This window comes from Rhinoraja longicauda, chromosome 9 (genome assembly GCF_053455715.1).
Source record: "Rhinoraja longicauda isolate Sanriku21f chromosome 9, sRhiLon1.1, whole genome shotgun sequence".
NCBI lineage: Eukaryota > Metazoa > Chordata > Chondrichthyes > Rajiformes > Arhynchobatidae > Rhinoraja > Rhinoraja longicauda.
This window is the reverse complement of record NC_135961.1, coordinates 29,427,433-29,444,836: the sequence shown is the minus strand read 5'-3', so window position 1 is coordinate 29,444,836 and position 17,404 is coordinate 29,427,433. Positions and strand designations below refer to the sequence as shown.

The following is a 17,404-nucleotide window of genomic DNA, read 5'->3' as shown; positions in this document are numbered from 1 at the left end:
CTTCCTTCCATCCTGTCCATCCTGATGTTCATCAGGAAGGCTGGAGGTATTGTCAAGGATGCCCATTATCCTGCGCATTTCCTTTCTCTCTTCTACCTTGTGGGAGAAAATGTAGGAACTTAACAGCAAAGATGTCCAGATTTATGAGTAGCTTCTTCCCTAGTGCTACCTGAATCTTGAACCAATCACCTCTTTTACACCCCATTCTTGGAGGTGCTGCCATGTACTCTTACTCTTAATTCTACCTCATTTGGTTATTCTGCTATTGTACTTCAATATTCTTTACCACTACTTGGATTTTGCACTTCAATCTTGTACATTTGGCTGTTTTTCACACAGCATTGTATTTATTGTTGTGCTTATCATTACTATATGTATACTGTTTATTCTGTGAGCTTCAGGTAAATAAAGAACTGATTATATCCTTGTGCCTATGACGATAAACTAACCTGAATCCCTGATGATAAACTAATCTAATTCAGAGAATTGGAGAGGATAATCGTATGTGGCCTAAACAATAGACTGACTTGTTTCAATGCTCATATGTAATTCTCAAAGTAGGTCACTAATTGCACAGTTTCTGTAATAGTTACCTTTGAAACTTTTACATCCTGTGACATGTAATTCAAATGAAAATTTAGCCAAGTACACTTTGACAAATGTTGTCAGATTTGGACCTTCTACAGTTGATTCTGACACATTCTATAGAGCATTTGGTGCAGGTTTAAGAGAGGAGCTATGAACTGGAGAGTGGGAAGAACATCCTCCTATCCATATTTACTTTCGTATGTAGTGTTTAGCAGCCATTTAGCAGATCAAAAATTGTGCCAAATTATGTTTGATGGCTATTTCAAATTTAAACATAAAGACCATCCACTGATTGTTTATACATGTCAGGCTAGTGTTGACTAATGGTATGTTGATGTGCACCTTCCCAGACCTTTGAACTTGAAGTATCAGTTAATTTATTGACACTAATTAAATGTAGGTGAATTTGGTAAGTAAAATGATTTACAGCACACTGACCACAGGGAATTGTGGCTGCTGTCACCAATTAAAACAAAATAGGCAGCAGTCTCCCTTTTGCCTCTTTCAAGTTTTACAGCTAAATACCAAGAATGAATGAATAAATTGGCCAAGTATGTACACATACAATGAATGTGCTTTGGTGCTCTGCTCGCAAGTAACAACACGAACATACAGTAAACAATTAAGAATAAACATAAAACATTAAGAATTTTAGAGATTGTAATCCTACTTAAAAGGCCTTAAAGCTGAATACTGTCAAAAATATATCAGGGTTCTTATAAATTACTTTGAGGGAAGCAATATGATTTATATTGATACCACAAATCATAATGAAACAATTTTGGAAATCAGAACATGCTAGAAATACATATCCAGTTCACTCAACAGCAGATGCAGATTATTAAAGTTCTGACATAAGAAGTTGGGTCCTAAAAAAAACCTTAACTTACCTACTGTTTTTCCAAGATCCTGACAACCTTATTGTGAATTACTGCCTTTTCTCCCCCAAGTTCAGTGTCCTGACATTTGCAGTTGATCCCCTGCTGATCCCCCTCTGTGATTTTCTCCTCCCCTGCTGAGACAGGTTCTGCTGACTGCATTCGTCAGTGCATGCATGAGTCATAGAATCATACAGCAGGGAAACAAGCCCTTCAGCCTCACATGCCGATGCCGACCAAGATGCCCCATCTGCACTCGTCCCATCTGCCCGCGTTTGGCCCCTATCCCGTTAAACCATTCATAAGGAATAGGAGTAGAATTAGGCCTTTAGGCCCATCGATTCTACTCTGCCATTCAATCATGGCTGCTCTATCTCTCCTAACCCCATTCTCTTGCCTTCTCCCCATAACCTCTGACCCTGTACTAATCAAGAATCTATTTATCTTTCCTATCCATGAACCTGTCCAAATGTCTTTTAAATGTTGTTATGATACATAAATGGTGTTATTGTACTGATTTTATTTATAACTATAAATTATCTGAAATTCATCTCTGATGAACAAGTTACAATGGTCCCCACCTGCAACCCAGCCAATAAAATATGACAAGAGAATTTGTACCAAGAGAAAGAGGTAAGACCTATCCAGGAATCAAAAGCAGCCTTCACATTGTTTTGTTTAGTTTAGTTTAGCGATACAGCATGGAAACAGGCCCATCGACCCACCGGGTCCGTAACTGACCAGCGATCCCCATACACTAACACTATACCCACTAGGGACAATTTAACTATTTTTACCAAAGCCAATTAGCCTATAAACATGTAAGTCTTTGGACTATGGGAGGAAACCGGAGCACCCGGGGAAACCACACATGGTCACGGGGAGAATGTACAAACTCCGTACAGACAGCACCAGTAGTCAGGATCCAACCTGGGTGTCTGCACTGTAAGGCAGCAAATCTACTACTGTGCCACTGTGTTATGGAAAGGATGGCAGGGCTTGCTGAAATACTTTACCCTGGGCCATCCCAGGATCATCGATTGACCACAAAAGAAACACAATCCAAACTTAGGATGTTGATACTGTTACGGGGGTCTTTTTGACGTGCGACCTCAAGGGATGTGGAAACTCAGATTCACAAGTTATTAAAAGCAGCATACAAGCTTTATGAGAATTTGCTCAGAATATAAAAATGGAGATATCATGGTGAATTTATAAAAAGCCATATCAAGGCAGGAATATCACGTGACGTTTGGGGTGTTGGTTGGAGACATATGAGACTGCAGATGCTGGAATCCTGAGGGAAAAAAGAACTGGAGGAAAAGAGCAGGTCGGGAAATATCAAGGGAGGGAAACGGACAAGCTGGGACCCTTCTTCAGACTGATGAAATGGAGGAGAGAAAGCTGGCAAAGAAAATCGAGGGATAGGGGTGGGACTAAACCTGGCAAGTGAAAAGGTAGACACAGATGGGTGGAGATAGTGGCAAAGGCTGGAGGGGAAATGAAGACTAAAGGGTGGGAGATAAGGAAGGAAGAGGAGAATTGAAATGTATAGCTGGAGGGAGGGATATAGGGGGAAGGGGACTGGGGAAAGAAGGGGGAAAGGTGAATGGGAGCTCGCAGTAGGGAGGGATGGGAGATGAGTGAAAGGAGCAGGGGAAAGTAACTGGATGATGGGGTAATGGGAGAAGGGTGTGCAAGCAGAGGTGGGTGGATGAGAAGGGGTAAGGGGGTTTACTTGAAGGTGGCAAATTTAAATGTTCATGCTATCGGGTTGTATGCTACCCAAAACAATACGAAGTGCTGTTCTTCCAGTTTGTGCATGGGCTCACCCTGGCAATGAAGGTTGGTATGGGAATGGGACTTAAAATGGCTGCAACAGGGAAATTCAACAGGCCTTGGCAGACAGAGGGCATGTGCTCAATGAAGTAGCAACTAGTCTATGCTTGGTCCCATCAGTGTATAGGAGGCCATATCAGGAGCACCAAAATGCAATAGATGAGGATGAGAGAGATGCAAGTGAACCTGCGTCTCATCTGGAAGTGCTGCTGGCTTCCCTGAATGGAGATGAGTGAGGAGATATAGGAACAGGTTGCAGACAAAAGTACAGAGGCATGGGTGTGGGGTGGCATGAGCAAACCAAGGAGTTACAGGGAGGTCTCTGTGGAAAGCGGAAGAGATGGTAAGATGCAACTGGTGTGGGATCACGTTGAAGATGACTGAAATGCCAGGGAATAATATGTTGAATGCAGAGACCAGTGAGGTGAAAGGTAAGGAACAGGGGATCTCTACCCATGCTCTATCTGGGGGAACAAGAGCACAACTGTGGGAAACAGAGCAGACATGAGTGCAAAAGCTCCATTCACTAGAAAACCATGTTTACTGAAGAAAGAGGATCTCAGATGAACAGGAGTGAAAAGCTTAATCTTGGGAGCAGATGCGGTGGAGACACAGAAATCGAGAGTAAGAGATGGTGTCTTTCCTCCAGCACTTTGTCTTTTACTTGGGGCTTTATTTAATTGGGAAGATATTGGACATGTGAAGGTGCTGCACAAATTCACTGATACGCTGTTTGAATTAAGGCACAAAAAGCAAGAACAACTTTCATTCAAATACAATGGCAGTATTATACTTTAGAACAGGGAAGATTACAGGATTTGAAGGGAAAGCATTTGTTAAGGGACTGACCAGAGTAGATCTTCTTTTTTACTGCACAGATGGTGGGTATCTGGAAGCAGTTACAATAGTGGCATTTAAGAGGCTTTTAGAGAGGCACATGGATAAGCAGGGAATGAAGGGATATGGATCATGTGCAGGCAGATGAGATTAGTTTAAGACACAAAGGGCTGGAGTAGCTCGGTGGGTCAGGCAGCATCTCTGAAAAAACATGGATAGGTGATTTTTGGGACTTGTCTGAACTAGGGTCCTGACCTGAAACATCACCTATCCATGTTCTCCATAGATGCTGTCTGGCCCACTGAGTTAATCCACCACTTGGTCTCTTTTTTTTGTAAACTAAAATCTGCAGTTCCTTGTTTCTCCATTCTCTGAGATTAGTTTAACTTGGCATTATGTTCAGCATAGACATTATGCCGAAGGGCCTGCTCCTGCGCTGTACTTTTCTATGTTCTACGTTCTGACATTAAATGCAGGTGATTTTGACAAGACAGCAGAAGGAACAAACACATGAGAATGTTTTAAAAACGTAGAACCTTTGACCAGAGCAAGTGATGGAAACAAATACCTTTTCAACATTTAATAATATGTTAGGTCTGCGATTAAAGGAAAAGGCAAGGAAGTTTTATGAGGATTGGGTGGGCACATGGGTTTGCAACCATCCTGGTTGTGGGGGATATAAATCAAGTGATTAATGGCCAGCATTCAATAAGTGCATAAAAACTCCCTCACTACCTCCCAATCCAACAAAGGCTGAACTCCCTCCCATTCCAATCACACTGGAGGATATGGTAACCTCTGCTACCTTTTCAATAAATTACTGAATTATTTAGCCTTTCTTATTAAAATCTAATTTGTTCAATTACAGAAATGTGTGACTTGAGAGGTAATTGGTATCCTGAGAGTTATTTGATTTTCATTGACCTAAATTAATATATTGGATATATACCCTAATTGGCATCAGCATGCTATGCAATAAATAAATTAGGGTTTTCTCATTTTACTGTCTCGCAGCTGTGGTACTAAAATATACAGAACAAGGAGGTCACAGATTCAATTTCAGTCTTTTCTGTGTTTACTTGGCTCAGCTCAGAGAATACAGATATTGATATCACAGTCCAACAATGTGGAAGGAGGGGTGAAGGAAAAGAGGGAGGGAAATGAAAGAAATAATTAGGCAGCTCTTAGTCCCTGATTTTCTTCAAATCAATTTAGCTGGCATGCATGTGAGTTTTGGGCTAACACAAATTAGTTTGGCTCTCATGGCTTTTCCCAGTGAAAATGCTTTACCTGGATTCCAAGCCTTCAAGGAGCTTCTAATTTATGCCACCAATGAATCCAACCTTCACATGAACTATAATCTTTGGGACAAGACTTGAACAGGAGGACCACTGTGTGCCTGTGTCTGTTTCTCTGTGTGTTTGTGTGCGTGTGTCTGTTTATGCGTGTCTGTGTGTCTCTTTATGTGTGGTTGCACGTGTGCATGCGTGCATTCCTAATGTGCATGTGTGTGTGCACGCATATGAGTGCGTGCATCTGTGTACAAGTGTGTGGGTCAGTGTGTGCACATGACTGCGCGCGTGTGTGAGTGTATGCATGTGCATGTCTGCTTGTGTTTTCCTGTATGTGTGCATGTATGTGCATGTATGCGCATGCGAGATTCAAGAACATATTTTTATTTTTGCAAGACTTAAAAAGTTCAATACAAAATAACTCACCAAGTGCTCCATGATTTTTGCGCTTTGTGGATTCATGGCAAGAGCTTCATCATAAAAGTGCTTGGCTGCATTCAAGTTGCCGCTCACCTCTGCCAACCTCCCCCGCATAAACATTACATCATGCGACACAGAGAAAAGGCTGGCTGCCTCTTGGATGCAAAATGAGGCTTCCTTGGTTCTTTGTAGTTGAATAAAAAGTTCAGCTAATAAAACAAAAATGTTCAAATTCCATGAAAGAGAAAAATGCTAAAACAGAGAGAGAATTGGACTTGTTATCTGAAATGCTTTTGATTGATTGTTTGAAAGATACAGCAAAGAAACAGGCTCTTCACCCCACTGAGTACAAGCCGACCACACTCTCAAAGAGCTGCAAGTAGTTACCATTGGGAACTTCACAAGTTGCATTTTATCACAGCAATCATTGTGCAAAATAACCAAAATTATCTTCTTAAAACTCTTTAAATTTTCCTGAGTTTTGGGGATTCCCAATCGGGTGTTAGGGCTAAACAGCGAAATCCGTTTAGCACACCAATTAAGAGTGAAATCCAATTACTGCACTTAAAAATGATTCAAATATTTATAACATGGTCATTAACATTTGAAATTTATATTCAATCATCATGCGATCAATTGTCACGAGGGTGGCACAGTACCACAGCTGGTAGAGCTGCTGCCACACAGAGTCAGAGACCTGGGTTCGATCCTGACCTTGGGTGCTGTCTGTGTGGAGTTTGCACATTCTCCCTGTGACTGCGTGGGTTTCCTCTGCATGCTCCGGTTTCCACCAACATCCCAAAGACATGCGGGATTGTAGGTTAATTGGCCTCTGTAAAATTGTCCTGATGACATCGAACTAATGTGAATGGGCGATCAATAATCGCATGGACTCAGAGGGCTGAAGGGGTTGTTTCCATGATGTATCTTTCAATCGATTCAATCAAAAAGACCAATCATCACAAGACCAATTCTTGAGAATTAATTGCATTGTTTGACAACCTTTAATGAAAGGAGATTATAGACCTAAATTTAGATAATTCTAACGTAAAGTGAATGAAGTGCAGATTTCGGTATAACGAGATTTAATTTTGAACAGTGCTTTCAAATTTCAAAGTGTATATTGGAAACTCTATAGCTGGCTAATTTAGCAGGCCGACATTTGGATGAAGTCCTGATTATTTGATATTCTAAACTCTTCAACTGGAAGTGAATAACTAAATCTGCAGTGAGTTAAGAAAAATATTGAAAAGAGCTGTCAAAGTCAATGAGCAATTTTCTGTTGATATATATTTTTGTTCTTTCATATTTATCTGGGCTCCTGCTTGTTTAACTGGGCACGCAGAAAATAATTTATGATTTCTGCATAGTTTCCAACACTATTTATTTTACTCAAAAGCCTCTGCAAGTATGATTATCCCATTAATGCTCCAGTCAAGGAACTATGGAGAGGCACCATGGAAGGGGTGTTTTGTCTGCAAGGTTGTAGGAATCTTTTATTCATATATAAAAACTCTCCTACTCATCAAGAAGAGTTCAATTGAAGGTAAATTTCATTCTGATCTGTAGCCTGATCTCTGGTAGGCTGAGGACTAAAAAAAGCTATTTGTTCGTCAAGAGTGATCTTCTAGAGGTGTATAAGATTATGAGAGGAATAGACCTGGGAGATGCGCAGAGTCTCTTGCCCAGAGTAGGTGAATTGAGGACCACAGGTTTAAGGTGAAGGGGAAAAGATTTAATAGGAATCTGGGGGGTAACTTTTTCACACAAAGGATAGTGGATGTATGGAACAAGCTACCAGAGGAGGTAGTTGAGGCAGGGACTATCCCAACATTTAAGAAGCAGTTAGACAGGTACATGGATAGGACAGGTTTGGAGGGATATGGACCAAATGCTGGCAAGTGGGACTAGTGTAGCTGCGACATGTTGGCCAGTTGGGCCAAAGGACCTGTTTCCTCACTGTATCACTCTGACTCTAATCCTTTCCTACCAAAATCAACACTTATCCCCAACTTTAATTCAAAATTCCCATACTATGTGTCATAGCTAAAATTCTCTAAACATCCAAACACTTTGATCAAAGGGACCTATTTGGTCTTCCACAGTTTTCTGTCAATAACTACTTCGCAGTCCATGCTAATATATTAACTGTAATCCATTGAGCCTTAATTTTAAGGTAACGCAGGCTGTTAACTAATTGTAGTTAACAGGCACAATTGGTGTGAATGGAAATGAATGTGTACATTCTATGACTCAGCAATCATGCTAGTTAATATAAAATTTGTAAAATCAAAAAATAAATCCAGATTAGTCGCTTCTCCAGCTGAGATCTTGCTGACATCCACGTGCTACAATCCCCGAGTGTGGTAAGGTGTTCCCTCTGAACATTGTTCAATCATTTTAGCTAGAGTTCAAATGGGTTTTAAACTCTACCATGTCAAACAGCTATCTTATTAACTTGCTTTGTGGCAGATAAGTGTGATTTTCTGATGCCACGTAACTGTCACCCTACAATGCAGGCTATAATTCACCTGCTTTCGCCCGAACAAAAAGGTCTGTGGTCATCAGGGTGACGCCTGACAAAGAAATTGGGATAATGACATGAAGACTTTTCAGGGTTCACAATGAAAACCATTAACCACAACGTGTAATCCAGCTAGATTACATCATGGTATGACGCAAATGGCTCAACAGTGTCATGGACGCTGAAGCGTACAGCACTTTTGAGACTGTGAGCTCGGATCACCGAGTGGTAACAATGCGAGTGCTGCTTAGCCTGAGGCAGCCTAAATCTACAGGCCCCAAGGAGAAAGTTGTTTTCCTCTCGACCAGATCTACAGTCCCAATACACAGTAGAGGTGGTGAACCGCTTCCAGATGCTGGAGGAGGAGAAACAAGAAGAGGAGGAGGAAGAAGCGGGGAGGAGCTGAGGCGAGGGAATATGCTACGACTCACTACGAACGGTTCATAGAGGCCAACTCTGAAGCAATGAAGAGTCTACCCAAAGTGAAGCGTGTGAAGAGAAGTCGCAACTCTGAGCACCCAGAAGTTGTTGCAGCACGGAAAGTAGTTGTGAATGCCAAGGGGCCTACACTAGGAGCAGGAATGAGCAGCTCAAGGAGGACCTGAAGGCAGCCAAATCCCAACTCTTTGAGGTGTACGACAAACTGAAGGAGGGGGTTGCGAGAATGATAGAGGGAGTAGAGGCTGCCAACGATGGCAAGCGGTATAGCGAGGCATGGAGGGTCGTGAACGAGATCAGTAGCAGGAGGAAGGCCAAGTCAGGTCAAGTCAACGGGAACTCTCCAGAAAACCAAATCAACACGTGGTTCACCCACTTCAAGAACCTACTTGGATCACCTCCAACTGTCACTGAGGAAGATGAGGAGAATGAGACTGTCCTCATGGATGTACAGATTCACGACTGCAACTTTACCTTGGAGGAGCTGCGAAAGGTGAAGATCTCGCTGAAGCAAGGGAAGAGTCCAGGCCCTGATAACATCCCTCCAGAAGTGTTGAAAAATTGTGAGCTTGTGACATCATGCTCAAGTTCTACAACACAGCGCTAATGACGAATGTCAAGCCAACACAATGGTCATAATCCAACATCATCCCTGTCCCCAAATCTGGGAGCCCGAACAAGACCGACAACTATCGTCGCATCAGCCTGACATGTGTCTTGGCCAAAGTCTACAACCGCTTGATTCTCAACCGGATTAGGGCTGCCATCGCATCGAAGCTACATTCCAATCAGAACGGCTTCAGAGAGAAGAGGAACACGGTCACACAGACCTTTGCCCTCCAAAGAATCATTGAGGAGGTGAAGAATTACAACCTAACCTTCATTGACTTCAAGAAGGCGTTTGACTCGATTCATCGATGCAAAATGATGAGGATTTTGAAGGCTTATAGTATTCCATCCTCGTCTCCTGAGAGCCATTGAGGATATGCACTTGGGCACCACGGCCACGGTCGTCACCCCAGATGGCGAGAGCAAAGTGTTCAAAATCCTCGCAGGGGTCTTACAGGGAGACACGCTGACCCCCTTTCTCTTTGTCATTGTCCTTGATTATGCAACGAGGCAGGCGCTCAAGGAACACGAGGACCTCGGCTTCACAATCACCCCAAGTTCGAGAAGAATCGGGTCAGTCAACTTGTCAGACCTCGTCTTCGTTGATGACATCGTCCTGCGGTCAGACCAAATTGGGGAGGCACAGGAGCTGCTCAGCAGGGTTGAGACGGAGTTCGAGAAAGTGGGCCTCCACCTCAATGCCAAGAAGACAGAGTACGTGGCGTTCAAAGGTGGTGACCATGAGCCTCTTAAGACCAATGGGGGTGCATCTTTCAAGAAAATTATGAGGATTGTGATGGAAATTATGAGGATTAAAGAAGAGGAGGTACGGACACTTTTGAAAAATATAAAAGTGGATAAGTCTCCAGGTCCTGATAGGATATTCCCTAGGACATTGAGGGAAGTTAGTGCAGAAATAGCAGGGGCTATGACGGAAATATTTCAAACGTCATTAGAAACGGGGATGGTGCCGGAAGATTGGCGCATTGCGCATGTTGTGCCTTTGTTTAAAAAAGGTTCTAAAAGTAAACCTAGCAATTATAGACCTGTTAGTTTGACGTCTGTGGTGGGAAAATTAATGGAAAAGATACTTAGGGACAATATATATAATTATTTGGATAAACAAGGCCTGATTAGAAACAGTCAACATGGATTTGTGCCTGGAAGGTCATGTTTGACTAATCTTCTTGAATTTTTTGAAGAGGTTACCAGGGAAATTGATAAGGGCAAGGCTGTGGATGTTGTCTATATGGACTTCAGTAAGGCATTTGACAAGGTTCCACATGGAAGGTTGATTAAGAAGGTTAAATCGTTGGGTATTAATAGTGAGGTTGCAAGATGGATTCAACAATGGCTGAATGGGAGATACCAGAGGGTAATGGTTGACAATTGTATGTCAGGTTGGAGGCCAGTGTCTAGTGGAGTACCCCAAGGATCTGTGTTGGGTCCACTGTTGTTTGTCATTTACATTAATGATCTGGATGATGGTGTGGCAAATTGGATTAGTAAATATGCAGATGATACTAAGATAGGTGGTGTAGTTAATAATGAAGTAGAGTTTCAAAGTCTACAGAGAGACGTGGGCCTTTTGGAAGGGTGGGCTGAAAGATGGCAGATGGAGTTTAATGCTGATAAGTGTGAGGTGCTGCATTTTGGTAGGACAAATCAAAATAGGACGTACAGGGTAAATGGTAGGGAATTGAGGAATGCAGTGGAACAGAGGGATCTGGGAATAACTGTGCATTGTTCCCTGAAGGTGGAATCTCATGTGGATAGGGTGGTGAAGAAGGCGTTTGGTATGCTTGCCTTTATAAATCAGAGCATCGAGTATAAAAGTTGGGATGTAATGTTAAAATTGTACAGGGCATTGGTGAGGCCGAATCTGGAGTATGGTGTGCAGTTCTGGTCGCCAAATTATAGGAAGGATGTCGACAAAATGGAGAGGGTACAGAGGATATTTACTAGAATGTTGCCTGGGTTTCAGCACTTAAGCTACAGAGAGAGGTTGAACAGGTTGGGTCTTTATTCTTTGGAGCGTAGAAGGTTGAGGGTGGACTTGATAGAGGTTTTTAAAATTTTGAGAGGGACGGACAGAGTTGACGTGGGTAGGCTTTTTCCTTTGAGAGTGGGGAAGATTCCAACAAGGGGACATAGCTTCAGAATTGAGGGACAAAAGTTTAGGGGTAACATGAGGGGTAACTTCTTTACTCAGAGGGTGGTGGTTGTATGGAATGGGCTTCCGGTGGAAGTGGTGGAGGCAGGCTCGATTTTATTATTTAAGAGTAAATTGGATAGGTATATGGATAAGAGGGGATTAGAGGGTTATGGTCTGAGTGCAGGTAGATGAGACTAGGTCAGGGAGAGTGGTCGGCGTGGACTGGTAGGGCCGAACGGGCCTGTTTCCGTGCTGTAGTTGTTATATGGTTATATGGTTAAAGTGGAGGACTTCAAGTACCTGGGAGCAAGGATGCAGAGCTCGGAAAATGACATCAAGGTCCGGAAAGCGCTTGCACGGAAAGCCCTCCATAACATGGGGAAAATCTGGACGTCTCGGATGTTAAGGGTCTCAAACTGAGATTCTTCCATGCAACTGTAGAGACAATATTATTGTACGGGTGTGAGGCATGGACTCTCACTCGAGCACTGTCCAAGTCTCTCGATGGTGTCTACACCTGAATGCTCAGAAAAGTTCAAAATGTCAGTTGGAGGGACCACATCACCAACGCCCAGCTCTATGGGGAGATTCCACCTCTGGCCGAGAAGATCAGGTCGAGAAGGATGAGGCTCGCTGGTCATTGCCACCGCCATCCAGAAACACCAGCAAACAAGGTTGTGCTGTGGGAACCCACCCATGGAACATGGAACCCATGACGACCAAACAAGACGATGCTGAAGACGTTGATGGAAGACGCATATGTAGAGACAAAAGAGGAGCTTGCCAGCTGTATGGAGGACAGAGAAGTGTGGTGCGTCTGTTACCGTGCCCGTTGGAAACCAGCACCACTGCATCGTTAATGTTTTTAATTAACAACAACGTGTAGAATGGAACTGCCAATGCTGGTATATTCCGAAGATAGACACAGAGTGCTGGAGTAACTCAGCAAGTCAGGCAGCATCTCTGGAGAAAAAGGATGGGTGACGTTTTAGGTTTGAAGAAGAGTCCCAACCTGCAACATCACCCATCTTTTTTCTCCAGAGATGCTGCCTGACCCGCTGCGTTACTCCAGCTCTTTGTGTCTATCTCAGCCACAACAAACCGTTTAACACAGCAAACTGTTAGGTATCACATTACCACATACTCAACAACAGGAACTGTTTTCTTTTTCTGAGAAAGAAAGAGAGAAATGCAGAAGGGAAGAGGAGGAGAAAGGCGCAGGGAGAACATAACAGAACTTTGGAAAGAGTAGCAGGAATAGGATATCAGCTTGTGCCTGTTCTGCCTTTCAGTGTCTTCATGGCTGATCTTTTACCTCAGCACCACTTTCCTGCATTCACTCCAGATTCCTTGAATATCTGAGAATCCGTCTCTGTCTTGTTTACACTCAGTGACTGACCAGCCACAGCTAGGATGAGGGAGAGTAAGGGGCGAGGGGGAGGGAGAGCGAGAGATGAGGGGGAGGGAGAGTGAGGAGTGAGGGGGAGGGATAATGAAAGGTGTGGGGGAGAAAGAGTGAAAGGTAAGGGGGAGAGTGAACCGTGAGGGAGAGAATGAGGAGCAAAGGGAGAGAGAGTGAAAGGTGAAGGGGAGGTGCTTTTTAAACATTTTCGCAACCTGCCCTGCCACTTTCAGTAATCAGTGCATCTATACTCTCAGATCTCACTGGCCTTGCATCCTTTCAGAATTGTTCCAACTACTTTTAATGCCCCTTTTTATCCACTCTTACAAAATACAGCACTTCACATTTCTCTGCATTATATTTCACCAGTAAAGTCTGCCAATCTGCACTTTTTACAGCCTTGATATCTGATATTATTCTTGCCACAGTTCAATGAATCTCCAAGCTTCATGCCAGCTCCAAATGTGGAAGTGGCATCCTGCACACCCAAGTCCGTGTCATTGGTATATGATAAGAAAAATACTAGTGGAAGCAGTATATACAGTGGGGAATTCCAGTGTATATTTCCCTGCATTTGCAAAGCAACCTTTAACTAGTCTGTAAGGACTTCAGCAAGGCCTTTTTATAAAGCTTTTGACTGCGCTTTCAGGCTGCACTGGACGGTTAGATCGCATGGGATCCTGGGAGAGCTAGCTAACTGGATACAGAATTGGATTCATGGTAGGAAGCAGAAGGTGATGGTGAAAGTTTGTTTTCAGTCTGGAAGCCTGTGACTAGTGGTGTGTCTCAGGGATCGGTGCTGAGCTCATTGCTGTTTAGGACCTACATCAGGATTTGGTTGAGAATATATACAAGGCATGATGAGTACATTTGCAGATAGAGTCATAAAGCATGGAAAGAAGCCCTTCGGCCCAACTCATCCATGCCGACCAAGATGCCCCATCTAAGCTAGTCCCATTTACCTGCATTTGACCCACATCCTTCTAAACCTTTCCCACCCGTGTACTCGTCAAAATGTCTTCCAAATGTTGTTATTGTGTCTGCCTCAACTACTTCCTCTGGCAGCTCATTCCATATAGACAAAACAATAAAAAATAGATGGTATTGTGGAAATTGCAGATGGTTATCAAGAATTGCAGCAGGATCTTGATCAGCTGGGCATGGGCTGAAGAATGGCAAATTGAATTTAATTCAGATGAGTTTGAAATGTTTAATTTTGGGAAGCCAAATCAGTTTAGGGCCTTCACAATAAATGGTAGGATCTTGAGGGATCTAAGATACAAGTACCTAGTTTCCTCAAAGTGGCATCACAGGTAGATAGTGTGGTAGGGTGGCTTTTGGCATGCTGGCATTCATCAGTCAGGGAATTGAGTAAGAAGGGTACCGAACCATAACATCACCCATTCTTTCTATCCAGAGGTCCTGCCTGTCCTGCTGAGTTACTCCGGCATTTTGTGTCTATCTTCAGTGCAAACCAGCATCTGCAGTTCTTTCCTACATAGAAATTGGGATGTTATGTTAGAGGTGTGCAAGACGTTGGTGTGGCCACATTTGGGACATTTTGTTCAGTTTTGGTCACTCTGCTGTAGGAAAGATGCCATTTAGGTGGAAAGAGTACAGAAAAAAGATGAAAAAGAACTTAGGATACTAATTATTGGTATCCTGAATTGTACTGCAAAATGTTGCAACTTACTTTAGGATACTCTGGCATTGTTTCAATTATACACCATCACTCTAAGACTTATTCCCATTAATGGGTAACTATGATTCAGCTCAAAACTTTACAAAAGGTACATAAAACTTACTGCTGAAACATCATCAGTTATCATGAAGAGCTATGGATTAAAACAGACATAGAAAGAACACAAAGTTCCATTTCATCATGAGGTAGTCCAACATGAATAAGCTCTGTCATCGTTTTTATAACATCCTTTTTTACTTATTCCCCATTTACACATTCTCCACATAAGTTGGCCCTTTTACAAATATAATGATAAATTCAGGGCCTATTGACTGAAGGGTCATAAAGTTACCACACCATGAAAGTAGCAACAGAACATTTTTAAATGCCTCTACTATTTCTCTTATCGCTTCAGTGGAACCAATGTTTATATTTGCTAATCTCTGCCTTTTTACATGCTTATGTAAGTCTTTGCAGTCAATTAATATGTCCCTAGCTAGTTAACACTCTTTCTATTTTTTTAGATTTTTTTGGCATCTTTTGCTGAATTCTAAACTCCTCCCATACTTCACGTTTAGCTCTCCTTTGGAAAATCTAATACTTCATTTAACTTTAACTGGTTTCATCATTCGTGTTTGACCAGCCTTCCTACACATTTTGGGAATGTATTTGTTTGCACATGATTACTTTACACATTGGTAATTTAAAGAATTTAAAAAATAAAAATTCACTTTCATTTTAAAAAAAATCTAGTTTCCCAAACTACCTTTTCCAACTCATCCCCAGACTTGCATGCTGTTCAAATTTAAGACTCTAGTTACGGAATTAATTGAATCACTCAAACGCTATATAAAATTCCATTATATTCAGACCACTCTTCCCCAAAGGCTTTTTTACTACCAGGTTATTAATTAACCCTGTTTCATTGCACAATACTACATCGAAAATAACCTGATCCCCAGGTGGTTCTGCGACACACTGACCCAGAAACCATCTTTAATACATTCCTTAAACTCATTCCCCTCACTGTGACTGCAAATTTAGCTTCCAGAGTTTTATATGCAGATGGGTGTCCCCCATGATTCCTGTATCATCTTTCTTTTATGTACCACTGAATTTAGAACAAAAATATGAACAGGAGGTGGCTATTTAGCCCTTTGCTCATTAAGATCACGGGTGATCTTTTACCACAGCACTATTTTTCTACCATCCAGTTTAGAAACTGTGAACCCCTAGTAATATGCAGCACTATGTCATGAGCTTGTCATATACCAATGAAATATTTACACTTACCAGCCTGCAGCCAAATCTGCTCCAAAATGATGGACAAGTGCTTGGGGGAATTTTTCACGCTGGTGCTTTGTTCAGACACCTCAGATGCTGCAAATTCCATTCGAGAAGCAGCGACTGATGAGACTCGCTGGGAACCTACAGCACAGTTCAGCAATTTTAGTCGAGTATTTTCATTTAAAGACTGACAAGAAACTGTTGTAACAGGTGCTTTGTGTTCATTGTGGGAGGCTATATAGTTCCAGCCGTGATGAATGCAAATCAATGACTTGTTTCGTCAACATTTCATGAAGTAGAAGTAATTTTCAGAAGAAAATGAGAGCGAGATTAGGAAAAGCTTTTTGCACCATCTTTGCAGATCCTTCTAAAGAATCCTTCAATCCCACGTTGGCTTCACACAGTTTATTTGCATTCAAAACGTCACAAGCATGATTCAATTATACTTTATTGTTACATGTACCTCGGTACAGTGAAATTCTTTGTTATGGTAAAATCGTAAAGATTTGCCACGATTTTGGTACCAACAGTTTCAAAAGTTCATATACAATCTTATCTTTTCGTAGCTGCCCCCCGCTGGGTCCTTCTTCCTTCTCGGCCGCCCCATTTCACATGTGAATCATACTTATGTGTTGAAGAATATCTTAATCATCTTTCAAGGCCTAGAAAGCCCACATTTCTTCAATTCTCAGATCAGCCAGTCAACTATTTCTTGAGATTAACTTCACTGCTTCTCTGAGCTTTATTCAGGGCCAGTAACTCAATGATCACAACTCAATGATCACAAATGTGCTCAGTAATTGGCCTGGTTGTCAAGGATATTGCATAGCTTAAATATGACTTCCCTCTAAATTTTACCTTATCCCTTTGGCAAAAGAATTTAGCCTTCTATGTGCTCAATTAGTTACTGCTTCCTTGACTGAATATATTACATATGTATTACCCCATAAAATAAATTGAACAGCGCTCTGAAATAAAAATCTGAACCACTAGCTCAGAAGCACTGTCATGGACTTAGTTACAGTCGCAACCTGTAGCATATTTTATATTCCATTAATCTGTCACATTATTTAACCTCTACTTTTTATGTTTGCAATATTCTTAAATTTCTGTCACCAATTTCATGACCTTGTGGAAAATCCTAGAATTTTGAAAATTTCAATTAGTTTGTCTCCAATATTAATCACCCCTGTTCCTAAGCTAGTGCATTAGTTTTATTTTCCCTTCATCTTACCGATCTGCTCTGTCCCCTCATGCCTTCTTCTAGTTTTGTTTATTATTGTCACATTTTGTTTGCTTGCTACCCAGTCAAAGAAAAGACAAGAAAAGATTACACACGAATAGTTATTCTAATAAAACTGTTTTGCATCTTTCCCGTGCTTCTAATATCTTTTCTCTAAAAAGGTCCCCATAACAGGTTGAAGTATTTGAAATATAATTTTGCATGGACAAAT

General features: G+C 41.9%; 1 protein-coding gene across 2 annotated transcripts in view; it reads right to left on the bottom strand.

Moving 5' to 3' along the window:
• The window catches only part of LOC144596562 (tetratricopeptide repeat protein 7A-like), a 176,848-nt gene that overhangs the window by 39,237 nt on the left and 120,207 nt on the right, over window positions 1-17,404 (bottom strand). For both annotated transcript variants that reach the window (XM_078405014.1, XM_078405015.1), the window contains exons 18-19: window positions 15,957-16,091; window positions 5,861-6,063 (exon numbers count right to left, since the gene is read on the bottom strand). In XM_078405014.1, coding sequence (XP_078261140.1) covers window positions 5,861-6,063; window positions 15,957-16,091 — 338 coding nt within the window. The remainder of the gene's footprint in view (window positions 1-5,860; window positions 6,064-15,956; window positions 16,092-17,404) is intronic.